Genomic DNA, 27,368 nt, shown 5'->3' with positions numbered 1-27,368 from the left:
ACATGCACCGAACCGTGACGCCCATACCGTGACGTCACGGGACGAATACACGTACCGTGACACCGCCTAAGAGGCAAAATGGAGTTATAAACCTGAAAAAAGCTTCTTGGTTGTTTGTTACCTCTGTCTGAACTCCTGGAAGATGATGCGGTTGGGGAAGCCCTGTCTGCAGATGCGGATCCCCTCTAGGACTCCGTTACACCTCAGCTGGTCCAGAACCAGATGAGGCTCCAGCTTACCGGCCTGAGGAGGAGGCAGATGCAAACAGTTACCATGACATGATCAAAGCTGCCCACTGAAGACGTTACAGCCCAACCATGAACCAATAAGGCCAAGTAGACGCTTACTCTCTTCTCGTGGTTGGGGATGATGCAGCGGACAAAGTTGGGGTTGGTGTTCCTGAGCGTGGCCATGAGCTTGGTGAGGGACTCCTTGTAGAGCTGGCCCACCGTGCGGAACATGCCCTTTTTGGTTTTGTAAGTGGCACCGAACGCCGTCTCGTTCATTCCTGCCACCTGGTCCAGCCCCACGATGCGGTCCACTGGTGGAGGAGATGGGGAAGATGGGTCATCACAGGGATTTCAGAATGATTCTAGAAACAGCGTGGTGGGATAATGTAGCTACATGATGAGGGCATTACACAAATATCTAAATCAATTACAGTCTAGCAATACAAGTCTACAACTACAGTAGGTCCTGCAGATGGAGGAGGGATGGGTGACCGCCTATGACTAAATGCATGCTTTGCCTAAGGATCTGTACATATAGTATATGGCTCTATAGATTGTGCTAACCTAGAGCAAAGCACAGCTTCTCATGTCTTTTTTTTTTTAAGATATTCACATGAAAATTATTTTGACACTATTGATGCTAAGCTTTTTCTGTCAACAACTCAACATATTGTCTGGAGGACATCAACCATTTAAACCACAAAAAAAGCAACATTTTATGGGGTTGATACTGATAGCACCCAAGAAATTGCAGGCTTGGGTACAAACTATTACATTATTACTAGTCCCTCCCTGCACACACTGTGGCTACTGTGAGTAGAATTATTCCAAAAGGCGTAAATGGCACACAGCACAAATCATTTATGACTGAAGAATAACTGAAGAATAACTTTTCCACCAGTGAATCTGTGTCACTTATCAATGTCCAACCTGATTAATTAATCTGTGTCACTTATCAATGTCCAAACAGATTAATTAAAGCTTCAAATGTTTAATGAGTCACTGATGGCCGGAATGTCTTTGAATTCAATCAAAGCGATGCAGAGCCCACTGCCCGGACCCTCTACGTCTACGCTGATGTCTCGGCTCAGAATCTGGCCAGAACAAATACTGAGCGCAACATGTGCTTCCACTTCCCTGCTACTGTGATCCTGTCTAGAGAGGGAAAGGCGGGAAATTAATGCTATTAATCTTTCCTCGGTCACTTCGCTTATGGATAAATATTGTGTCAGAAAAGGGAAGAAAATATAAGAAGTCAGGAAGTCTCCAAGGAGTTGCACAAATTGTGAATGTCTTGCTTCAGGGCTTTTGCCCATAGCAAGGGAGCAACTGTCTGGCACTACTCTCTAGTTAACTCTTATTGACTAGTCATTACAGCTGTGGTCGGAGACAAGGGTGCCATGTTTAAGATATTGACTAGTCACTACTAACAGCTGTTGGCTGAGACAAGGGTGCCACGTTAAATATATTGACTAGTCACTACTAACAGCTGTTGTTGGAGACAAGGGTGCCATGTTAAAGATATTGACTAGTCACTACTAACAGCTGTTGGCTGAGACAAGGGTGCCATGTTTAAGATATTGACTAGTCACTACTAACAGCTGTTGTCGGAGACAAGGGTGCCATGTTAAAGATATTGACTAGTCACTACTAACAGCTGTTGGCTGAGACAAGGGTGGCACGTTAAATATATTGACTAGTCACTACTAACAGCTGTTGTCGGAGACAAGGGTGCCATGTTTAAGATATTGACTAGTCACTACTAACAGCTGTTGTCGGAGACAAGGGTGCCATGTTACAGATATTGACTAGTCACTAGTAACAGCTGTTGGCTGAGACAAGGGTGCCATGTTAAAGATATTGACTAGTCACTAGTAACAGCTGTTGGCTGAGACAAGGGTGCCATGCAGCCTGGAAGCAAATGGAGCCTCTGCAGCTAGACAGACAGGGCAGCACCGGCTGAAGCGTGGAACATACAGCCAGATCTGGGCAAAAATATATGAACAAATGCTTTAGTAGTTGACCTGCTTGGGGAGCATTTCTATTCAACTTCCCAAGCCCGTGACCAGTGAAGGGTGATTAAATAAACCCAACACTGTGTGTGCTTTTGCAAAAGAAAAAAAGAAAAAGAAAATACGCAGATTCAACGACTATTTCGGCCCAGGTCTGCTACAGCACGGCCCTGCTGGCTCATCCAGACTAGTGACATTGTCATAGAATGAAGCCTTTTGAATGGTCTGAATCTCTATAACACAGAGAGAGAGACAGGGAAGGGAGGGTGGGTGATGTTAGCTTCAATTAACACACACACACACACACACACACACTAGGGCTGTCAATCTCCCTCTATAATCAAATTCGAATTTCAGTGCTTTATACATTTTAATATTCGAATTATATTCGAATATTTTAATTAATTTTTAATTGAATAAAAAAAAAAAAAAAAAAAAAAAAAATGTTTTTTTGGATAAAATAATTGATAATAAAAAAAGACACAGCCTTTGTTTGAGCTCCTTATCAATAAACAAATAAGTAAACTTTGCCAAAACAACAATGAGCCATGAACAAAAAAAAATCAGTCACGTATTGCACTTAAGAGCTACATGTTTACATTCAGTATAGCAGCTTCAACAGTCAACTTCAGTTAACACTCTTTTCTTCAAGTATGTTGTCAGAACTTGTCGCTGTTCTAGTGTTCTAAAAAAAAAAAAAAAAAAAAAAAAAAATTAAAAAATTAAAAAATTAAATATTCGTTTTTAAAAAATAATAATAATCGAATTTCGTTCATAATTATTAAATTCGAATAATATTCGAATATCAAAATTCGTTTCAACAGCCCTAACACACACACACACACACACACACACACACACACACACACACACACACACACACACACACACACACACACAGGGTCCACAAGGCAGATAGCTGTTAGTAGGCTTGAGTCAGAGAACATACTGACGTGCTTGTTAATCGATACATACTGTACATATGAATCTTACAGGATGTGTTATTCCCAACAGATTCCTCTTGGGATCTAGTACTATGTCAAGTCTTTAGAGAGAGGTAGGCGGGTCTTTAGAGAGAGGTAGGCGGGTCTTCAGAGAGAGGTAGGCGGGTCTTTAGAGAGAGGTAGGCGGGTCTTTAGAGAGAGGTAGGCGGGTCTTTAGAGAGAGGTAGGCGGGTCTTTAGAGAGAGGTAGGCGGGTCTTTAGAGAGAGGTAGGCGGGTCTTTAAAGAGAGGTAGGCGGGTCTTTAGAGAGAGGTAGGCGGCGGCTTGCTTACCGTCTTTCCAAAGTTCGCCCACAAACTTGTCAGTCGACTGGTGGAGAAGCGTGGCCACGTTGTCATTCAGGGGGTCCATGTTCTTCATCAGCCACTCGTCTGCCTTGTAGTCCACCTGCAACAGTGTGGGGTGGATATGGATGAACAGTGTGGGGTGGATATGGATGAACAGTGTGGGGTGGATATGGATGGGCTGAAGACCTTCTAAGAACATCATCTTCAGGTGCAAAACATACTGACAGCACTCAAACACAATTACTGGTCATTCTGAAACCATATGGTTTGGATAGACAATATTTAATATTAACATTTTTGAGATTTGGAATAGATAGTTCAGATTTTCAGAGAGAATATTTAATACTTAACCTATGGGTATCACTTTGTGGTGAAGCATGTCATTTAACTTGCATACATTTATGTTTGTAGTACGTACTTTGACTATGACTCTGCGGTTGTGCATTACAGATTCTTGTCTTCAGCAGACCGTCTAATTCTGTCAGGTTTTGGATAATTGCGGCGTTTAATGACTCAGGCCACATAACGGTAAGCAGATGCGTTACTCAGCAGGTCTCCCTGCTCCATGAGCACTGTGCTGCTCTGTTGCATAACACCACCCACACTGTCCAAACTAGGGCTGGGTATTGGTTCAAATTTCAAGAATCGATTTGATTCCGATTCACAAGGTTCCGAATCGATGAATCCCGATTCGGTTCGATTCGATTAATTTCAATATCGTTTTGGTTAGTGATACTAAAACATGTTTTTTGAGCTGTAACCTGAATTACATGATTGTCCAGTTATGTAACACAGGGGTTCCCAACCTTTTTTGCGCCAAGGACCGGTAGATACATGGGGGGAAAAGTTGCGGACCGGTTGTCAATTTTAATGGTTTTAGTTACACATATATTTACTCACCAGGTGGTGACAAAGGGTAAATAACAGCTTTTTCATCTGTCAATAAAGACACTTTCACAATTATGCACAGTGATTTGATTTCAGCCTATATAATTTCTAAAAGTAGATATTAATGATCAAACATTTCCATTTATGTAGCCTACAGTATTTATGTTTTTGTTTCAACTACAAACATAAACGTCAACTTGAAACTATGTTTCAACTACCACACACAGCCTATAATATTATAGCCTATATGTTTATAAAAAATAAAAAAAATTGAATAAAAAAAATTGATAGTTCAATGATGTTCATCATGTCTTCATTTATACATAGACGTTTTTGTTTTCTTGTGTTCAGACATAGGTTTATAGATGTTATTTATTTACCTTGACAGTTTCGACGAGTCAACTCTCGTCTTCTTCAGAAGCAGTCGCACTGACAGCTGGGTAAGACGTGTCAACCAGTTGCTTTTCAGCAACTGGCGGTGTGCCCAGCTGAGCTGCCAGGTCTGCCAGGCCGGTCACGCCCACTATGACGTGTCGTGGCCGGACCGACAGACCGGACCGACAGACCCAACAGCCGCGCGTTGTGCCCGGCGGGACTGTTGGGTCTGTCGGTCCGGCCACGACACGTCATAGTGGGCGTGACGTATACAGGGTGAAATAACACCACAGACACTGTCCAAACCCACTCATATACAGGGTCGTATAGCATCACCCACACTGTCCAAACCCACTCATATACAGGGCCGTATAACACCACCCACACTGTCCAAACCCACTGATATACAGGGTCGTATAACACCACTAACACTGTCCAAACCCACTCATATACAGGGCCATATAACACCACCCACACTGTCCAAACCCACTGATATACAGGGTCGTATAACACCACAGACACTGTCCAAACCCACTCATATACAGCAATATTTCAGCGAAATTCCCCAAGAGAGCATGAGAGCAGGAGGGATTTTTGGGAAGTGTGAGTCTGAACAGAGATAAAGAATCTGGTCTAACTCCAAAAGTAACATCGCATGAGTTAAGTGAGTCATATGCAGGAATTTTAGGGGTAATATGGAGTTAGAATAATCATTCCAGCATGACTAGGCTTTTCGGGGAAATGAATCAATGCCTGATTTATATGGTATGTACTGGAAGCCATTTGGAAGATAATGCTAAACTAAAGCAACTGAAAGTGTAAGTGCATACCGTAATGAGGAAACATTAGCATCATGATATCAGTTCATAATGGCTATAATTCAAGTTGCGGGAATGAGTGTGAGAAAAGTAGCCGGTGAAAAGCCCTCAGCTAGATCGATGGGGACTGCTGTTTGGGAGGAACTGACCTTTGATCTCCGTTACTTACAGAAACCATGCTTGACCGACAGTCTCCATCAACAACGGAAAGCGTATCCCTTCCGGTAAATTGCAATCTCAGAGGAAAGTCCCTTTTCTTATGAATACCTGCCAAGACGTAACTTTCCGTCCAGCTCAAACGTAAACAAACATACCCGACAGTGAGAGAGAACCAGTATGTTTTAAGGAGGAACGTAAAAGGAGCGCACCTTGCCGGCGTAGTGGATGATGCAGAAGTCAGCCTTGTCCTTGAGCTGGCGGGGCTTCTGGAACTTGGTGTGCGTGCCCTGCTCCTGGCTCAGCTTGTCCACAAAGGTCTTGTCTGTGGCCTTGGGGAACCAGCACTCCTCATCCAGCAGAGCTAGCACTCCTGGAGGGTTTGCCTGAGGGAACAACACAGGACCAAGAGAAAGAGAATGAAGGAGAGTAAATGGGTAAATGTGACAAAATCTACCTTTTGTCATTTGCTTGCAGAACATCTAAACAGTTCAGGAGTAAGTGGTGAAGATGCGTATGTATTGGAATAGTTTCAAGTAGCTCAGTGTTAAAGAGCATGGTGCAGGTTGGAGACCACATTGCATTCATATGTGGGATGGGGTCTACAGAAATGGGATTTTCAGCCCATTTAGAACGCCACCCTTTTCTCCATAGTTCTGCCCTGGGGGCCTGTAAAAAATACATTTTGTTTTTTTGGGGTACCGTATTTTGATACTAATCATGAGCCAAAAATGTAAATTCATTATAAAAAGGTAACCTGTACAATGCTCTTGAACTCAAGAACTAGCTACAAATCCACACTGACCGACTTCTCGATAAGGTCGATGCAGGGCTGCAGGTCGAGGCCAAAGTCGATGAAGCTCCACTCGATGCCCTCCCTCTGGTACTCCTCCTGCTCCAGGATGAACATGGTGTGGTTGAACAGCTGCTGCAGCTTCTCGTTGGTGTAGTTGATGCACATCTGCTCAAATGAGTTCAACTAGAGGAGGAGAGAGAATATAAGGAATATTTTCATTGGAAATGTATATTGATGACCAGACCTCAAAACCTCAGATGAAGAGTATCTATGAAGCACAACAAATGGACAGTAGACAATACCTTATCATTACGATAAGTTTGTGGATTAAGTGGTTTTGAAGTTTTACAAACAATAAGACAAAACAATATATCTACAAATGGATTTGATTTCTACTTTCTTTGCCAAGTTGATCCATAGAGGACTGTGATGTATTTCTCCAAAGTATGGATTAAACAAAGCAAATAATCTTGACAGAACAAAGGCTTCCTCCAAGGCCTCTGGCAAAGAAGCCTCCAGCTGTACGTTGAGATAGTTGAGTCAGTGCTGCCTGCTAGCAATACAGTTTTATATCAACAATGGCTGTGCCCAACTGGCCTGGAGACCAATGCATCGATAACATTCAAACGAAAAGAGCAAACCTGTCAGTGTCAACCACATTTTCTACCATTTCTAATGAGAACAACATGTGTGCAGACGTAAGCTCATTCTTTGCACGTGCAATGTACTGTACAGCACAGGGCAAATTGAGGCGATTTTTAATTGTAATACCTGGAAAATCTCGAAGCCGGCGATGTCCAGGATGCCTATGAAGGAGGCGCCCTGCCGCTTGGTCCTGTCCAGAGCTTTGTTGATGCGGTGGACCAGCCAGCGGAACAGACGCTCGTACGTCGCTTTAGCCAGGGCCTCGACAGCAAAGTCAGCCTGTGGAGGAAGAGGAAGAGGAGAGGAAGAGTGGTGAAGGATGGAGAGACAACAGAGGGAGAGAGGAGAGGCCGAGAGGACGAGGCACGGGAAAGACGTGAGACAGAGAGGGCGGGAAAGAAAGAAAGAGAATGGACTAATGGAGATATGAGAAGAACGAGCCGTTTTCACTGAGTCTTGACCTTACATAACAAAGAGGTATATATACGGGAATATACAGACAAATAAGTTGGAAACTAAAGCTTAATTTATACTTATTAGAAAGTGTCGCTCAGCACATGGTCGCAGACGAAAAATAAAGTGTCGCTCATGGTGTTGCATTTATACTTCAGTGAATGTTCGCCTCGTTCAACAGTCACGTGACACCCGAATGTGCTGCAGACAGCCACGGACGGCAAGAGAGAGAATGGAACGCACAGTGAAACCACCTCGGAGGCAAGATGTAATGTACTTGACTGCAGCCGCATACAAACGACACACAACTCACCTCCTCTCTCTCTGGGAAATGCACAATGTTCTTTGTGATTTTCATGAAGTCATACACGGACAGGCTGATAAAAATAGCGGAGACACGTTCATTCATTTCAATCGAGTGAAAACCAAAACAAGGAAGTCAAGCGCGTGCCGTCTATATAGCCAATCAGACTTGCGCAATACTATGACGTAGTCAGCGACACTAGACATTTCACCAGGTAGCAGACACTGCTGCTCGCCGACACTTGAAAGTGTCGACTCAAGTCCTCATTTCTGTCGGCGACTGTTTCAAAAGTGTCGGCAGACGAAGCATAAATTGGGTTTAAGACATCCATTAGACACTGGACAAATGGTCTAAACTCATAAATGTTGACAGGACAGTATAACATTAATGTCCAAAATGCTGTTTCCGAGTCAGACTTGTGTTATTGGAAGCCTCGTTTGGAATAGTTGGGCGACAGCCACATCCACGGTGCTGTAGCCCTTATGATGGGAAGTCTGCAGCAGACTGCACATTCAGCTGTAATGGAGGATTCAGTAAGTAGAGGTGGTGTTTAAGTTTAAGTGTGCCTTTAGTGTGCTTTCCCTAAAGTCATAACTAAACTCATCCTCGCTCTAAAGTTATGGAGAACATACAGTGGAGGTATTGTAACAGAAATCATAAGCTATGTGTTGTTGTTTTGTTATGTCAAAAGCATGGCTAACTGACCTGCTCTTTGGTCTGGGCCTTCTGGACATAGTCCCTGCCCACTTTGATCCTGGGGGAGAGGATGGCTCTGGTAAACTCCATCACATTCATACCCAGCAGATGACACAGCTTCTGAGCGGCTGGGAAACAGGAAGGAACAAGAAGGTGACGAAGTAACATTAGGATGAAACAAGGCTACAGTGAGAGCAGGCAGTGGAGATATCAAAATGTATATTTTACTCTTAACTGCATGTTCAATTGCAGGGTGCATCCAAACTTAAAGGGACAGCTCACCCTAAAATCCAAAATACATATATTCCCTCTCACCTGTAGTGCTATTTATCCATCTATATCGTTTTGTGTTATTTGCCTGAGTTTTGGAGATATCGGCCGCAGAGTTTCTGCCTTCTCTCCAATACAATGGAACTGGATGGCACTCGGCTTGTGGTGCTCAAAGTGCCAAAGAAATACATTTGATAAACTCAACAGCAGTGTCTCTTTCCAGAAATCATGACCCCGTTACTCAAGATAATCCACAGATCTTGTTATGAGCAGTTTCATGTAGGAAGAGACTGCAAAAGAAAATAGTTCCTCCATGAAACTGCTCACAACAAAGTCTGCGCATTATCTTGTGTAACCGGGTCATGATTTCTGGAAAGAGACATTGCTGTTGAGTTCTTTTTCAAATGTATTTTTTTGGTGCTTCGAGCACCACAAGCCGAGTGCCATCCAGTTCCATCTCTGTGGCCAATATCTCCAAAACTCAGGCAACTATCCCAAAACGATATAGATGGATAAATAGCACTACAGGTGAGAGGAAAAATATGAATTTTTGGATTTTAGGGTGAGCTGTTCCTTTAAGCTACTCTGTGATCATTTTGCCCCGATTGTGCAAAATGAAAGGCCAACTGAATACTACTGCTAAAGACATAAGAAGTGATGATAAGACTGACCCACTAACCCAGTGGTTCTCAAATGGGGGTCCGTGGCACTTTGCCAGGGGGTCCGCGAAAAGTTTTCAGGTATTTATTTTTTTAATAAAATTAAAAAAAAAAAAAAAAGATTTTTTTTTTTACTTATTCCTTCTCAAACTACTTCCTACATTGTGCTAGTCTATCAAAATATCTTGGCTGTCATTGATTGTGTTGCATAGTGGTTTTCTGTACTGTTGACAAATTGTGATATTGTAAGTCACTTTGGACTGATGTAATGTACTGTAAATGTAATGTAATAAAAAAATATATACGGTATATATTTTTTTTTGCAAAATCTTCATAGTTCAACGAAAATAGTTTATGCTTTAAATCTAAAATGGTTCATGGATTACATTCTAATAACAAACCTATCAAATTAAAAGTCAAGCACGTTACCAGGGAAACAATTAAGCTTAGCCCAAAATCACAAATCAGAATGAGGGGGTCCCCGGTATATTTTCTATCTTGTAAGGGGTCCTTGGCTGAAAAACATTTGAGAACCTCTGCACTAACCAACTTCAAAATGTTTATAGAGTCATGTATTCCAGTAAGAATGTAGCTCAACACTACGTTTGCCCTTTACTGATATGAAGATGTATCAGAAGTCTTCTCGTGAAGTGCACTTTTCATATGAAAGGGAAAAGGGGAAACGTTATAATTTGACATGGCAGGAGCTTATGGAAAAGTCTGACTGGATGGTTTTATAGCAGAATCCGGTACGGATCGGCCAACACGACTACAGAGAGAGCCCCACTGCTCCAAAAAACATCTGCTCCAGTCCGGCTGCGCTCTGCTTTCCACATTTGGGAATATCTGGTCAAGCTGCGTCACTGGCATCGCTCTCATTCTCTCCCTCTCTCTCTCTCTCCTTGAAATGCCAAATATGCAGTGCCACATGTGGAGGAACCAGACGGCAGTGCCACATGTGGAGGAACCAGACGGCCATGCTCCATTTCTATCAGGAGTCAGTCTTCATAATGATGTGATTTAATGGCAGCTTGATGAGGCTCAGGGAGAGACATGAGATAGATCAGACGTCCCTCTGATCTGGGGATTGGGCACACAGTGTGAGGCGGGCAGCAAAAAGGGAAGAAGAGGAGTTGGAAAATAGGAAGAGGAGGAGGAGAAGGTCTCGACCGGCAGGCTCCAAGCTATAAGGATATGCGGCAGACGTATTAGGATAGTGTGTGTGTGTGTGTGTGTGTGTGTGTGTGTGTGTGTGTGTGTGTGTGTGTGTGTGTGCGTGCGTGCGTGCGTTAGGGCTGCACAATTAATCAAATATTCATCGTGATCAAGATTTTGGCTTCCCGCAATCATGAAAACAAGAAAATCGAAATGGCGCATTCCGTTTAGCAATGCTGCTCTCGGTTTGTCTTGTGCTGTAAATCCAGCGCACCCCTTTCCCTCACAGTGGTGCACTCAGCCCCTCCTCCAAAGCCCAAACACACTGTGGTGCGTGTGTAGTTTCAGCTCCAGTAGAGAACAGAGAGCCAGCGCGTTTGTCAGTTAATTTTAAAATTTTCCTTGGTAGAAGATGACAGTTCAAAGAAATCCAGTGTTATTCTTATTTATTTATTAAGTAAAAAAAAAAAGCATGATGTTCCCAAAGTCAAAATGATTATCAATTTGATCGTGATCTTCGTGATTATCATTTTGACCATAATCGTGCAGCCCTCGTGTGTGTGTGTGTGTGTGTGTGTGTGTGTGTGTGTGTGTGTGTGTGTGTGTGTGTGTGTGCGTGCGTGCGTGCGTGCGTGCGTGTGTGCGTGCGTGCGTGCGTGTGCATGCGTATGCGTGGTGTTAGCTACCGGTGTTCTCAGGCATGGAGGCTTGGTCCGTGTTCCTCTCCTTCTTGAAGATAATGTTGCCAAACTGCAGCACTGAAGACACCACCTTCAGCATTCCTGCAAACACAAGAGACCAGACAAATCAACCATCTGCTTTAACAATCACATTAGCATGGCCGGAATGTGCTTTACTCGTCGGTTAGTCTGGCTTGCCAGACTCTCTCCGTTTCGCGCTGTACCCGGCCGCGCAGGAGTCTGACTCCTCTTACTCTCACTATGTTCTAATGGGAAAAAAGGCTCTGTTGCCTTTGCAACCATCCACCGAAAGTACCAAGCAATCGTGCTTTATTGCACAATCCAAGTCTTCGTCAAAACTTGCAATTTTGACGCATGTCATCCCTTCTCTCTGTCGCCACCTTTCCTGTCTGCCTACTGTCCTGTCCTGTCTAATAAAGGCAAAAATGCCCCAAAAATAATAATAATAAAAAAATCATGGACATGGATGGATTCAAGAAGTCATTGATTAAATTAGAAACCACCTATAAACCAGATTGTAAATAGCCACCGTGATGTCACCCCTTGCTTTGTGGACTCTCGGTTTTGAAGCCTCCAGTTTGGTTTGGTTATTTGGAGCCAGAAGCAGTGCCGCCTACTATTGGTCCATTATGATCGAGCTGCACGATCACTGGACTGGCAACCTGTCAATCACGCCCCCAAAAATTGGTCCATAATTTACAAAATGATCATCATGCTGTATCGAAGAAAGACTTGAAACTCGTGAGTGAGACCATGAACTCATTAGGACAGTGTTTACTGAGGTAATACTGTACATCTAATGAGAAGTAGGCTCATTTTACCATTGCATTCCATACAATCAGGCTTCTCTTTGTAGCCAGTGATCAATACAATGGGCTTCTAAAAATCCTGAGCTTTCTCTTGAATCTCCAGTATGAAAACCTGAAGCTGTCAATTGCTTTCCCAGCCCTCCTCTGTGACCACTTTGAGGTGACAGTTGTGTGTCCTTCCCCCTCAATCACACGCCTGGATGATCTGACCTGGGCACACAAGATGGAAAAAGTGAAGGCCACCCTGAGGGAGGTTTTGGAAGCCGTACCCAAGATCTCGTCGTGGGAGAAGCTCATGATGTGCATGGCCTCCATGGTCTCCTGGAAGTTGTCCTTGTCCTGCTGGCCCGGGATGGGGATGTTACCGTTGGACAGGAAACGGTAGCTGTTGAATCCTTCCAAAAGCAGGTCCGCTGCACACAGGGAAATGGAAACAACATTTGGAACGCGGGGTCGAGCTAGGTATGATTTCTCAAGACACGGGACTCTCGTGCAAAGACAGAGGGCTCTGTTTTAGTGCTGCTGTTAATTAGTCTACTCACATTTGAGGTGCTCTCCAGCCCCAGCCAGCAGCTGGTAGAAGATGTGGAAGGTGCGCTCATCTTTGGCTTGACGAATGGCTCTGGACTTCTCCAGAAGGTCTGACGCAGAATGGTCAAGGAAAACGATAGGCGATACTCCAAAATGCTGGGTCAATAACACAAAAATATATATTAATAGTGCCAGTTAATTTATAGGTACAATTTAACATAAATCTGAATTTTGATGTTATTTCTATGATGTTTGCTGGTTCAATAATTGTGAACATGACCCAACTGTGTCCCAGAGCAGGAATACAGAGCACAGACTCTTACCTATGAGATCATGGAAGGCGCAATTTCTGGATTAGCTCCATTGAAAATGAATAGGAGGGGGGTGACCTTGTGGACACACGTTGTCTAAGATTTAACACCCAAACAGATTTTGTCTGAGTAGAGACAAGTGCGATGCGATCCATAGGCCATTTCCAACAGGACTAACCCACAGACGGAGACTCAACAACTACGGCCTGATATTATATTTTGAGGGCGCAAGAATAGAACAGCAACTCACCCTGAAAAGGAAGGTGAAATGTTGTTTCCCCCTTCATAATATTTTGTCTGTGCTTTATCTCATTAAGTGTAGTTCTAGTTGTAGTTCTAAACAAGAAAATCACTGTGGCCGCTGTCACCGTGTCCACAAAGTTGATCTATTTGTTTCTAAAGGAGCAGCTGCTCAAGGCTGATATGATAGTTCCTGTTTACATTTCAAGGTGATTACAATTTCCCATTTAGATGATTTTCAAATTGTCTTTGTAATTTAGGTTCACAGTGAGCTTCTTTAGACATATCTCTACAGTATAATGACTGATAGCAGGGCATTCATGTCACAAACAACATAAAAAAGGATACAAGTTTCAATGTTGGCCCCAACAATGTATCCAGTGACGTCAAAATTGATGCGGATGAATTTGCCCTGCAGAGAGAGGAGGAGATGGAGATTCAGGAAGGACACAAGACAACATATACAGAATTAACCACTGACTAAATGGCTCTGCTGTAAGTAACACTGTCCCTCTTTCATTAGAGATGTACAATTGTCATACGTCCGACTATTGCGTTGCATTGAGTCCTACATCACCGCTCCATTTTAGCAGCTAAATTAACTTTTTGAACTTTAGCACAAAATGTTGTTAAAAAAATATTGACAAAATACACTGGAGGGGGGCTTTAAAGGCGGTTTATGTACACAGGTCCTGGCTGGGTTATATGAAGGACAGGACTGTGATCAACTGGAGACATGGTATCCATCACACACACACACACACACACACACACACACACACACACACACACACACACACACACTAAGGATGTGATCATACAATGTGTCTCCTTATTGGAAGAGGATTTCTCTATGATGACGGAGGTGCGTTTAATGGTGTTAAGTTTGACTTCAGTCAAGATGTTACAGTAGTGAGGCCCTATTTATGGATGGACAATTGCTTTAAATCCTCCTCAACAGACAAAACTTCCTAACTAGTCTAAATGACACTAATCCAGATTGGGCATATTGCACAGTATTCATCATGTATTGTACATTCTTAATCCCTCCTGTCCTCTCCTCTGTTACTGCTCCCCATGGGGATGAGTGTTATGCTGGACGCTGAGCAGAGCTGCCTCCAGTCTGAACGGCTCCAGTATATCAAAGCCATCATTAATGAGTAGCATACGCCTGTGTAACTGCTTACAGGAAGAGCCATGCTGATCAAATTCCACTCCATCTCTTTCAACCCTACTTATATCCCTAAAGGGCCCATTTAGTGTAAAACAAGATTTCCACACTTCTTTGATTATAAAGGAGTTGGACAATATGCTATTATAAACATCCTCATCGTCTCCAAACACATGGTGCCCAGATAAAGCCACACCAGCCATGTAAGGAGAAAATGCCTCCAAACGAGTCATTTTGACTTCCGTGACGTTGTGACATCACAACGTTAACACTCGTTTCATTCGCCCCGCTTACAGCTCCGCCCCCGCCAACTGAATGCGGAAGACCAAACCTTGGTGTCTCCAGCATAGCTGCGTAGTATGGAAACATTTTCCAGAAAACAATCAACTTCGGCAAAGATGGATAACCTTATGAGAGGTCCCGCCCCCTCAGAACAGTGCATAGTTCAGGGGAGAGACAGAACGGACAGAGAAGTCCCACAGAGTCTGGATTTCAGTTGTTTTTTTCTCAACAGAATTCATAACCTTGTTTTAAAGACCCGCGAGACATCTTTTAAACAGTTCAAAATAGCATAAAATAAGACCTTTAAAAGTAGAGGAGTTTTCTACAAGATGGCAGCTAAATCTCCTTCAGGTGTCACATTATTTGGCAAGATTGACAAGATTTTTTTTTACTTACAAAACGTGACGAATTGTCATTTTTCACCGTCTTGGCATTCCCAAAAGACTCCAGGATGGGGTTGGCTTGTAAAAGCTGACGTTCCAATTCGCCCTGGGGAGAAAAGAGAGGGATGTCACAGCAAAGCATTGTGTCAAAGCAGTCCTTCACCAACCCACATGAGACACACAAGTCAGAAGCCACAAACAAAACAAGGGAAAAACACTCTGTCAGCCACTGATTTTCACTGATAAATCTCACTGATAAATCATCAAGACCATTTGAGGAAAAACACACATGCAGACAAAGGCAGCAGACATCTGAAAGATTTCATGTGCTGTATACGGTTAAAGGGAAGGGATAGTTCTGATTCTTATCTGCTACTTACCGATGATAATGATGTTGGTAGATTCCTTCCTTCTCAGCACAATCCATGCTGTTCCTCAGAGTAGCTCCAGATAGTTAGCCACAAACCAATACAAGGTGAATGGGCTCATGCTCCTGTCTTTGTGTGCACTTTGGAGTAACTTTCAGTGAGCCTCAGTCAGCTTACACAGACAGGAGCGTGACCCCATTCACTTTGTATTGGTTTGTAGCTAACTATCAGGAGCTACAGTAGTATGAGGAACAGCATGGATTGTGCTGAGAAGGTAATCTACCAATCAACATCATCGTTGGCAAGTAGCAAATAGGGCTAGGGTTCCAAAAATGAGAACTATCCCTTTAGGAGCCTACAAATCCCCTTAAAGGTAAATTCCATCAACAAAGCCAGAGAAGATGAAGACAGGAACCATGAAAGAAAGTCACGTTCACAAAACAGGTTCACCACCACCTCAAGTCAGGCTCAAGTCCTACAATAAAGCCCATATAGTGAGAAGGAGAAGGAGGAAGGAATAGTGACTTGTACAAATCAAAGATGATTGGAGCAAAGCATATCGTTCAGCTCACACTAAGGTCACATAAAGAAAATATGTAAAAAGCCCTAAGGCGGCGTGCACACACAACGCGTGTTAACGTTTTGGAAATCATGTGGAGAGCGCTTCCATTTTGCACATAACACAGCGCACTAGGGGTGTCACGATACACTCAGTTCACGATACGATACGTATCACGATACTGGGTTCACGATAACGATACGATACGATACGATTTTAACAATATTTTTTTAAACTTGAATAATGACAATATATGACTGGAAAAGTAGTATTTTATTTGAAATGCACAAATACAAAACATGCTGTTGTGGGAAATTGTTATTACAATAACAACTAGAAAAAACATGAGATTGGAGATAAGGCTTATCTTGAAATAGAATGAGTTACACCGTCACTTAGATTTACTTTGAACTAAAAGGTTTCTCAGCAGTATAAATTCTCATTATGCATCTTCAGTTTTTCTTCAAACTCAAACAAGACTTTTCTTAGTCTATTTTTTATGCATCTTCAGTTTTTCCTGTCAAGTAAACAGTTTTGCCAGAAACTCAATTGAATGGTTTCTCTCCTGTATAACTTCTCGTGTCTCTTCAGAGACTTGTTCAACTGAACTACTTTCCACACATTGAACTTCAACAAACAAAGACGTTTCTTAGTCTATTTAAAAAAAAAAAAAAAAAAAAAAAAGATTTTTTTTTTTTTTTTTTTTTTTGCGATATGAGATTTCATCTCAACGATACATATCGTGACGTTTTACTATCGCGAAATTTCGTGGGACGATATATTGTGACACCCCTACAGCGCACAGAGCGTTTTTTTGTGCTTTGTTTTGTTTCCCCCTGCAGTCCCGTGCAGTACAGTTTAGGACACAACGATCACACGGACGGTAGCCAGCTAGTTTAGTCTGTTTGATGTTGTTCACTGTGAACATGAAAGCCAGATTATTGGCAATTCTGGCAGCAGCGGAGGTTGAAGATCCCCCTATCAGGAGAAGAGGTAGGAGGGGTGACAATGACGAGCAGCGCGCTTTTCCTCCAAATGTTCAACTTTTCTCAGCTTGAGACGCCCAGAGCGCTCGGTCAAAAAACACTAGACGCCAACAGTGCTCAAACGCGAGGGGCGTTCCTTGAAAGAGGAGCACGCTTAGCGTGTCCTTACCATAGATAGAGAATGAATTGCAGAAATTGACCAAAACAATCTGGACTAGAGATCTATCTGTAGACTGTACTTACAAAAACAAATACCATATGGACTCATGTTTACTGTGTGCGCAGTAGTTTACAGGACTACAGTAAACAAATCCAATTTCTGCAATCTCCTGGCGACCTTTCCGTGACCCTTTTGATTTCATTTGCAGCTGTTTAGTTTGAGTTTCTTTGAGGCTTAAAGTGTTAAAAGATGCTAAGCTGAGCCGTGCTCTGGTTGTCTGTGACGTGTCCCAGTGCTCGCGACTGATTGAGAAGATAGTTCCTGCAGAAACGGGGGCATTTATACGGTGACGGAGGCCAGGCGGGCGGGAGGAATCTGTCCACAACACAGAACTGGCTTCAGGGACCAGAGAGACACTTGGCTCTATTGTCAGACTGGATGCTTTAAGAGGCTGAATAAATAGGTGACTGTTTGGACAGGTGGCCCATTATGGTCCCATCCAAGCCACATTGTGGGGTTGGTCATGACCAGGGAATCCAGCATGGCCGAAAGAAAAACAATCTCTTACGGGGCTTTGCACTATTTCTCTTTTTCTAAGCTTTTTCTAAGCGGAATATTTCCCCATTACGTCCAAAACAGCCGTTTGATTTGAGGAGGCCATTTTTCCAGATGAGAGAACTCAGGATGAGTTGGAGACACATCAGCATTTTGCACTCAGGATACGAGACGCGTAAGGCGATCTTTAGCTGCATGAGGAGCGTCTTTTCATTGACTTTTTGTGCAGCTGGAATGAAGCGGGAGCGTCTTTTCATTGACTTTTTGTGAATGGGATAAATGTAAGCGCGTTCCTTTCGCAGCTATCAGAGCAGTGGCACAGCACAGCCTGCAGGGGGCAGAAGATTCGACCCCTCAAGCTGCTGTCTCCATATAAACACGGTCCACGCGGTGCAACTTGGGAGCCGGCGCCGTTCATCGGCGACCTCGGCTCGTTCGTCTCATCTACTGGGCACGGGTAGAAACAAAGAGCAGATTCCACTGGGCACGGGTAGAAACAAAGAGCAGATTCTACTGGGCAAGGGTAGAAACAAAGAGCAGATTCCACTGGGCACGGGTAGAAACAAAGAGCAGATTCCACTGGGCACGGGTAGAAACAAAGAGCAGATTCTACTGGGCACGGGTAGAAACAAAGAGCAGATTCTACTGGGCACGGGTAGAAACAAAGAGCAGATTCTACTGGGCACGGGTAGAAACAAAGAGCAGAGTCTACTGGGCACGGGTAGAAACAAAGAGCAGATTCTACTGGGCACGGGTAGAAACAAAGAGCAGATTCTACTGGGCACGGGTAGAAACAAAGAGCAGATTCTACTGGGCACGGGTAGAAACAAAGAGCAGAGTCTACTGGGCACGGGTAGAAACAAAGAGCAGATTCTACTGGGCACGGGTAGAAACAAAGAGCAGATTCTACTGGGCACGGGTAGAAACAAAGAGCAGATTCTACTGGGCACGGGTAGAAACAAAGAGCAGAGTCTACTGGGCACGGGTAGAAACAAAGAGCAGAGTCTACTGGGCACGGGTAGAAACAAAGAGCAGATTCTACTGGGCATGGGTAGAAACAAAGAGCAGATTCCACTGGGCACGGGTAGAAACAAAGAGCAGATTCTACTGGGCACGGGTAGAAACAAAGAGCAGATTACAAACACTGGCGGGGGTCCAATTTAGCAGCATCAGAAGATGACCCACATTGGTGCTGTAGAGAAAGCATGTCAGGCATTTGACAGTGGCCACAGACTGGCTCCTCCGCTTCAGACGGCTAATCGCTGTGAAGCTGCACTGACAACTAGGGAGTAGGGAATCTGGACGTCATTAGCTATTGAGGGGACAGATTTACAGTCAATACTACAAATAAGTGCAATCATTTCGAAGAGACCAATTTGTCATCCATGTCCCACCCTGAAATAATGTCTCCGTCCTACATTCTCTACCTTTAGAAACAACATCTGTAAGTCGCAGGCAGCTACAACTTTAGATCATCTTTGGAAAAGTGCTTCAGAACCGATTGAGCAGAGCCAAAGAGGACCAGCCAAAACTTGTCCCCACTAAATCTTCCAAGGCAGAGAGAGGCCAGCCACTGCTCAACATGTGCTCCGCGGGCCGGCCGGCCGGCCCGGACAGACTAGACGCTCTTTCCACCAGAGAAGAACACTCCTTTTGAAACCGGCACACAAACTATTTGAATGGGTGTTTGCAGTTTGAAGGAGAGGGACAAGCCAATACGAGTGGAGAACTCATCTTGGTAGAGAAGAAAGCTTTCATGTGAGAAAGGGGACAGCCAGGAGGTTCTGCATCGGCCTATTCCAACTTGAGTTAGATCCAGCGATTAAAAATAGCTGCCTTGGAAAGTCATCAGCCGCTGGCCAGTGAACCACGTAATCATACTTAACTTAAATGTAGGGTAAATATCCCATGCTGTAAGTATAGACTAGCTGCTAAAGCATGTAAGTATATAAGTATAAAAATGCATAGCAGCTAGCGGGGGGAGGATTATGATGAAGTAATAATAATAAGCGTAGATGATTTAATCCGGAACGTTCCTTTCTGCTGGGAGCTGTGCAGCCGGGTCACACAGAGAAGTGGAGGCCTGTTGCAGGTTTTGGACCTGCGTCTCTTAAGGTTTAGGTTTAGGTTTGGGCATGGGCCCTGTTGGCCGGGCCCTTCCTGCTGCAGCTCCAGTCCATGCAGTGGCTTAGATGAGGGCTCTTAAGAAAAGGTATTTGGCTACCTACCTCCTCCAGCCGGGCCCTACCAGGAGCCAAACTGGACACAGAGAGGTCCAACAGGAGGTTCTGCTCAGTTAGTTTTTGGCAAAGTGAAGCGACTGTTATGAATGCGATGTTAACCACCTGCTACAGTACGGTGTGTAAATGATAAGACTGGGATCTGTCAGCTCAGTGGTAGAGCATCAGTTTATTAAATTGTTTTCAATGAGAGATGTCCTTACATTGTAGATAGATTATGAAATATTTTGAAGCAGAGCCTATTGCCTTAGAAGGGAGGGTGATAATACTATAACCACTGATCATGCAATGTTAAAGCAAAGGTAGATGGATGAAGGTAGATAGAAAGAGAAGCATCTACTGCCCAGTAGGGCATTCACGACTAGTGAATTTTACTAGTTGACTAGTCATCCCTAAAGGTAGTCGACTAGACGATTAGTCTTTTTTTTTTTTTTTTTTTATCTTTAAGAAAAAACATGAGGTATTTACACGACATACATGGACTATCATATCCCATATCCCATATCCCCCACAAAGAATTGGACAAACAACCAAACAAAAACAATGCATTCAGCTCCTATCCTGATAGGCCTAATGACACTGGGGTAAAAAGTTCTTAAAGTCCCTGGAAACCAGAAATATTTCTTTATTATTTAGCATTTTGAGTTAATCACATCACAGGACCCTATGTTAATAAGCCACCAGCCAAATTTGAACGATGATGAACGTCGCAAAGTATATAAATTTAGGTTTGACAGCCATGGCAAAACTCATGAGATTTCATTATTTTTTAGAGTGTACTTTCTCCCGCGGAATGTGTGGGTGTGTCCCATCTACAGCAGGGAAATTTCTGTCTCTCGGAGAGCGCGAGAGAGAGGGGGGAGGGAAACGGAGAAAGAGAGATGAGTGCACACACCGTGTGTGTGTGTGTGTGTGTGTGTGTGTGTGTGTGTGTGTGTGTGTGTGTGTGTGTGTGTGTGTGTGTGTGTGTGCGTGTGTGTGTTGCTCCGCAGCTCGGAAGAGATCTCTGTCAGCTCGGAAGAGATCTCTGTCCGTTCTTTGCCTGAGTGTCTGGAGAGAGAGAGAGAGAGAGAGAGAGAGAGAGAGAGAGAGAGAGAGAGAGAGAGAGAGAGAGAGAGAGAGAGAGAGAGAGAGAGAGAGAGAGAGAGAGAGGAGCACATGGCTGAAACCCGACACCTTGCTAATCTCACAAGCACAGCGCTTGGCAGAGGCACACAGGGAGGGAGACGGACAGCGAGGGAGCGCTGTCACTGGGGGCAAAGAACGGACTTGCCATAGGTGGGTGGGATTGCGTGCGTGTACAAAGGTTATATAGAGCTTATGACGTCATAAGCTCCTGCGTTTTAGCACCTCGCGCACTGCTGTCTTCAATGAGGAAGTACTTTGTAGAATCTTGTAGAAAAGTGGCGATTTTAAGGCTTTGGGTTGAAAGTAATGTATAATAATTTCGGAGGCACAAAATTACTAACATAAGACCCTAAATAACATAGTTAGAACGTTTTTGTGGATTTTGGTTTCCAGGGACTTTAAAGTCAAAGTCTGTATGTGGTTGCCATATTTTGGGGATGTCTACGAATCTGCCTTTGCTCTTGTAGTAAATGTTATCCAACGTATGGTAGCTTGAGAGTTCATTCCACCAGTGAACTACAGCTGGGGGATTGGATGCTTTCCAATTTAAAGCTATGCGTTTCCTAGCTGCCAACAGGGCAAGATCTATGTATTTACTTTGAATGCATTGTTTTTGTTTGGTTGTTTGTGCAATAGTCTTGTTTGTTCTTGGATTATTGTGTATCTTATGCAGTTTTCTTGTTTTGTTTTGTTGTGTTTTGATGTTCTTTGTGGGGGATATGGGATATGATAGCCCATGTATGTCGTGTAAATACCTCATGTTCTTTCTTAAAGATTAAAAAAAAAAAAAAAAAAAACGACTAGACTACTAAGCACAGTGTCGACTAGTGGTTTTACTAGTCGACTAGTCGACTAGTCTGTGAATGCCCTACTGCCCAGCTTCAGGCACAATGAGAGGGTGGATGAAGCACCCCTTTTGATAAGTTACTCATAGTGGCTTGAGAGCGAGGTGAGTGCAGTGAGGAGAGGTGCAGGAACTACATACTACTCACATAGAATATGGGTCCACTCTGTAGGCAATGGGGGAGGTTCAATTGTTATCATGGAAATTAATAGATTGAGTTAATGTCACAGGTACAGATAACAACACAATCAAATATATACAGTACAGTGCGAAAACAAAAATGACAACAATTTGCAGATATTTCAAACCAGACAAGATGATGCTTGCAAGCAAGTGTGCTAATAGGTTTGGATGAAAGAGGTGAAGAAGAAGCAGTGATGCGTCGCTAAATGCAACGTGCCTGTTGCAGTGCTATTCAATCATGCATCGTGGATGATGATGATGAGAGCGTGCAGGTTCTTCTTCCAACCAAATATTACACCATCTGATTTCACTGAGCAACGAACTAGCGCCATCAGCTGGTAGGGATCTCTAGGTAGTGATTGCTTGGGGGGGGGGGGAAGCGTTTGTAAGTTCTTGTGTTTCTTAAATATTCTGCAACTCTATGGCTCATAGAATCGTGGCATTAAGCATGATCTTTGCTGTGTGTAAACACAAGCCACAGTAGCCAGCATAAATGCTATGTTCCAGGCCAGCAGGTATTATTATTATAATACGTACAGTAGTTGTACTTTACTTCATTCATTTGATGCATTTTCAGTTGAAAGAGGATATTGGGCGGGGCATAATGCAGGGCGGGATCATTCCAAAGTACGAACCAATGGAATATCAGTTAGGGAGAGAAAGGCAGTTCTATCTGATGGGTGGGCCAGGATTGGGGGTGGGGGGGTACACCATGAGGCACCCATTAAATAAAGTAACAGGCAATGGATTTGTTTTCTCTTTTTTTTTTTTACGTGTGTGAATTATGGAGAAATAGCTAACAAGATGAAAAAGTAGTCAATGTTACATTTCATTGTGACTTCCAGGACAGATGTGGTCACCAGCTCTAACTTAAAGACTTGGCAACATAGATTGGGTCGTAGCCCTCATCCCCTCAACAATGTAATGCAATTAGCCAACATTTTTCTTCTGAATCAGTGAAAATGGCTACTAGGTTTCATACAGCACAAGATGCCTGCCAACGCTTCACTTGTGGCTACCAAACATAAAGAGAACATGCATGTGATCACGTTTCACTGAGAGTGAACCACAATGACGGCAAGCAAATATATATTATGACACATTTGAACAAAGTAGAAATAATCATTCACATTTTAAAAAAAAGTCATAAAATTAAAAAAGAATATACATGCCAGTTTTTAAATTTACTTACAACTGGATTTTGTGCCTGGCAGAGAGAGAGAGACAAGTCAATCCTAAATATGTTTTAAAAAGGTGTGTTTTAAAGTAAAAAAAAAAACGAAAGAAAAAGTGTGTTCTGAATCACTGACACCATTTGACGAACCCTTAATGTTAAACACATGCAGTCTAAGTAAGTTTGTGTGAGAGGAAAAAGTGTGTGTATCATGCAGATGAACATGGTGTATAATTAAGAACTCATAAAGACTTGCCTGTAGTTTCACTGGTTTAGGCGACTCTGGCTGTTGGTTACAAATACACAAATGCATATTGTTAGATTGTGCACACACAGATCTGGCGCACAAAGCCATTTAAATGCATAATGCGTTACACATTTATGAACAATTCATGTATATGGACTAGCTAGCAATATGATAAGCCATAGTGGTAGCTGTTCATTTTTAATAAATCACACCTTATTAGACACACCGCATTATTGAGATCATTAGTACCACTCACAGGAATGTGGTCTTTCCTTCCTTTATGGGAGGAGGCGACGTGTGCCAGGTATTGGATGACCTTTTTGGTGTTTTCTGTCTTGCCAGCTCCCGATTCACCTCTGAGACAAAAGATCAGACACACATAGGCAGACTTCATCAGAACCACCTCATGAGATTCACCTCTGAGACAACAGATCAGACGCACATAGGCAGACTTCATCAGAACCACCTCATGAGATTCACCTCTGAGACAAAAGATCAGACACACATAGGCAGACTTCATCAGAACCACCTCATCAGATTCACCTCTGAGACAAAAGATCAGACACACATAGGTAGACTTCATCAGAACCACCTCATCAGATTCACCTCTGAGACAAAAGATCAGACACACATAGGCAGACTTCATCAGAACCACCTCATGAGATTCACCTCTGAGACAAAAGATCAGAAGCACATAGGTAGACTTCATCAGAACCACCTCATCAGATTCACCTCTGAGACAAAAGATCAGACACACATAGGCAGACTTCATCAGAACCACCTCATCAGATTCACCTCTGAGACAAAAGATCAGACACACATAGGCAGACTTCATCAGAACCACCTCATCAGATTCACCTCTGAGACAAAAGATCAGACACACATAGGCAGAATTAATCAGAACCACCTCATCAGATTCACCTCTGAGACAAAGGATCAGACACACAGGCAGACTCAAAGGATCAGACACACATAGGCAGATTTCATCAGAACCACCTCATCAGATTCACCTCTGAGACAAAAGATCAGACACACATAGGCAGATTTCATCAGAACCACCTCATCAGATTCACCTCTGAGACAACAGATCAGACACACATAGGTAGACTTCATCAGAACCACCTTCATCAGATTCACCTGAGAGCAGACTTCATCAGAACCACCTCATCAGATTCACCTCTGAGACAAAAGATCAGACACACATAGGCAGACTTCATCAGAACCACCTTTATCAGATTCACCTCTGAGACAAAAGATCAGACGCACATAGGCAGACTTCATCAGAACCACGTCATCAGATTCACCTCTGAGACAACAGATCAGACACACATAGGTAGACTTCATCAGAACCACCTCATCAGATTCACCTCTGAGACAAAAGATCAGACGCACATAGGCAGACTTCATCAGAACCACCTCATCAGATTCACCTCTGAGACAAAAGATCAGACACACATAGGCAGACTTCATCAGAACCACCTTTATCAGATTCACCTCTGAGACAAAAGATCAGACGCACATAGGTAGACTTCATCAGAACCACCTCATGAGATTCACCTCCGAGACAAAAGATCAGACGCACATAGGCAGACTTCATCAGAACCACGTCATCAGATTCACCTCTGAGACAACAGATCAGACACACATAGGCAGACTTCATCAGAACCACCTTATCAGATTCACCTCTGAGACAAAAGATCAGACACACATAGGCAGACTTCATCAGAACCACCTCATGAGATTCACCTCTGAGACAAAAGATCAGACACACATAGGCAGACTTCATCAGAACCACCTCATGAGATTCACCTCCGAGACAAAAGATCAGACACACATAGGTAGACTTCATCAGAACCACCTCATCAGATTCACCTCTGAGACAAAAGATCAGACACACATAGGTAGACTTCATCAGAACCACCTCATGAGATTCACCTCTGAGACAAAAGATCAGACACACATAGGCAGACTTCATCAGAACCACCTCATCAGATTCACCTCTGAGACAAAAGATCAAACACACATAGGCAGACTTCATCAGAACCACCTCATCAGATTCACCTCTGAGACAAAAGATCAGACACACATAGGTAGACTTCATCAGAACCACCTCATCAGATTCACCTCTGAGACAAAAGAACAGACACACATAGGTAGACTTCATCAGAACCACCTCATCAGATTCACCTCTGAGACAAAAGATCAGACACACATAGGTAGACTTCATCAGAACCACCTCATCAGATTCACCTCTGAGACAAAAGATCAGACACACATAGGTAGACTTCATCAGATTCACCTCTGAGACAAAAGATCAGACACACATAGGCAGACTTCATCAGAACCACCTCATGAGATTCACCTCTGAGACAAAAGATCAGACACACATAGGTAGACTTCATCAGAACCACCTCATCAGATTCACCTCTGAGACAAAAGATCAGACACACATAGGCAGACTTAATCAGAACGGTGTGTGAGAAAAACTGAATCGGGCCAATGTTTCAAATGAACCCAATAACAGCTATGCCCTGATCTTGAATTGGTTTGACAAGGCGAGTTAGTATGATCCTACTCTTAGCTTTAGAGATCTGTGAGTGTGAGCAAGCTGTGAGATTATCACTACTAGGTGAGACAGAGCACTTCCCCTGTCGTCCTCTATACAAAAAGACTTGCACGGAAACCAACTTCTGGCTCAAACCGAACAATGGTGCATATCTACGCATCTGTTTATCTTTCTCTGCCATATATCTTCTGACTGTTAGTTCAGTTTAGCAGCAGCTGTGGTTGCGGGTAGGGGAATGTGTGGCCCACTTCTCGCTGCTCTGTCCTACAGTGACGACAACCTAGGAAAACAAGAAAGAAATCTCCCCGTCCTCCGAGCCACACAGAACGATCTGGAGTGACACCTCAGATATGCAGCATACCTGAGGTTTTACAATAAGCGCAAATTTACACACCCCAAGTATGCTGCAAAACGTTGTTTTGCTTTCAGATTGAGCGATCGGTGTGAAGAAGAATGATGTGGCCGCAAAGTCAAGACTCAAGACTGGGTGAGTGCTGTGTGTATAAGTGTTGCTGTGAACAGAGGCTATTCATGGACGGATCGCGTCAATGTCCCCGTTGTTGGCCTTGGACTGCTGGGTGTTAGATTCCTCAGGTCCGCCCCGCTGCACAAGAGATGCCGCATCGACATCAAGGGCTGACTGAACCCCGACCTGTGAGACTTCTACAGCTTGTCACTGTGTAACCATATCTTTCACTCGATTTTTTGTCTGTGTGCAAAGGCTCCCGAGAATGCATCTGTTAAATGGCGTTGAGTTCTATTTCATAATCCCAGTGCACTTTCAATAAACTTTTATTGCAAGTAAAGTAAGCCAGTGTGCGGGAATCCTCTCTTCACTTGCCTATGGAACTCTGTGACTCATCATCGGCGAGGTCTCTGCTCGCGTCTGTGGACACTTCACACTTAAACAAGCGAGTGCCGGTTTGCGGGCGCCGAGCCAACGTGATTTGCCTCTGATCGGGAAGGGGGGGGGGGGTTGTCCTACCTCTGGACTTTCTGTAGGCTACTGTGGGTCCATCTTGTGTTCAGCAAGATAATCTTCACAAATGAACACCTTATTGATTTTGTAAGCGTTTTCTGAAAATTTAGATTTTTGGCGATCTCATTTATCTTTATTTAATTTATCACTTCAAAAATCATAGAAGTGGTGTTGATTTGTGAAGATTATCTCGATGAACACGAA

At 43.4% G+C, this 27,368-nt stretch overlaps 1 protein-coding gene across 4 annotated transcripts in view; it reads right to left on the bottom strand.

The window, feature by feature from the left end:
• LOC310794131 (myosin-10) overlaps nt 1–27,368 on the bottom strand; it is a gene marked incomplete at its 5' end in the record, with an annotated part of 87,057 nt that overhangs the window by 22,664 nt on the left and 37,025 nt on the right. Inside the window, 14 exons of one of the 4 annotated variants that reach the window (XM_083656032.1) lie at nt 122–243; nt 348–541; nt 2,404–2,475; nt 3,518–3,632; nt 5,982–6,155; nt 6,575–6,748; nt 7,337–7,489; nt 8,673–8,791; nt 11,434–11,529; nt 12,527–12,670; nt 12,800–12,898; nt 13,688–13,751; nt 15,189–15,281; nt 23,846–23,975. In XM_083656032.1, the coding sequence (XP_083512158.1) occupies nt 122–243; nt 348–541; nt 2,404–2,475; nt 3,518–3,632; nt 5,982–6,155; nt 6,575–6,748; nt 7,337–7,489; nt 8,673–8,791; nt 11,434–11,529; nt 12,527–12,670; nt 12,800–12,898; nt 13,688–13,751; nt 15,189–15,281; nt 23,846–23,975 (1,749 nt within the window). Of the gene's footprint in view, nt 1–121; nt 244–347; nt 542–2,403; nt 2,476–3,517; nt 3,633–5,981; nt 6,156–6,574; nt 6,749–7,336; nt 7,490–8,672; nt 8,792–11,433; nt 11,530–12,526; nt 12,671–12,799; nt 12,899–13,687; nt 13,752–15,188; nt 15,282–23,628; nt 23,659–23,845; nt 23,976–27,368 lie in introns of all 4 variants that reach the window. The other 3 variants (XM_083656034.1, XM_083656033.1, XM_083656035.1) reach the window with 3 other exon arrangements.

The sequence above is a fragment of the Poromitra crassiceps genome, assembly GCF_964638095.1.
Source record: "Poromitra crassiceps genome assembly, chromosome: 19".
Classification (NCBI taxonomy): Eukaryota; Metazoa; Chordata; class Actinopteri; order Beryciformes; family Melamphaidae; genus Poromitra; species Poromitra crassiceps.
Note: the sequence above shows the minus strand (reverse complement) of the source record. Positions and strands in the feature narration are given on the sequence as shown.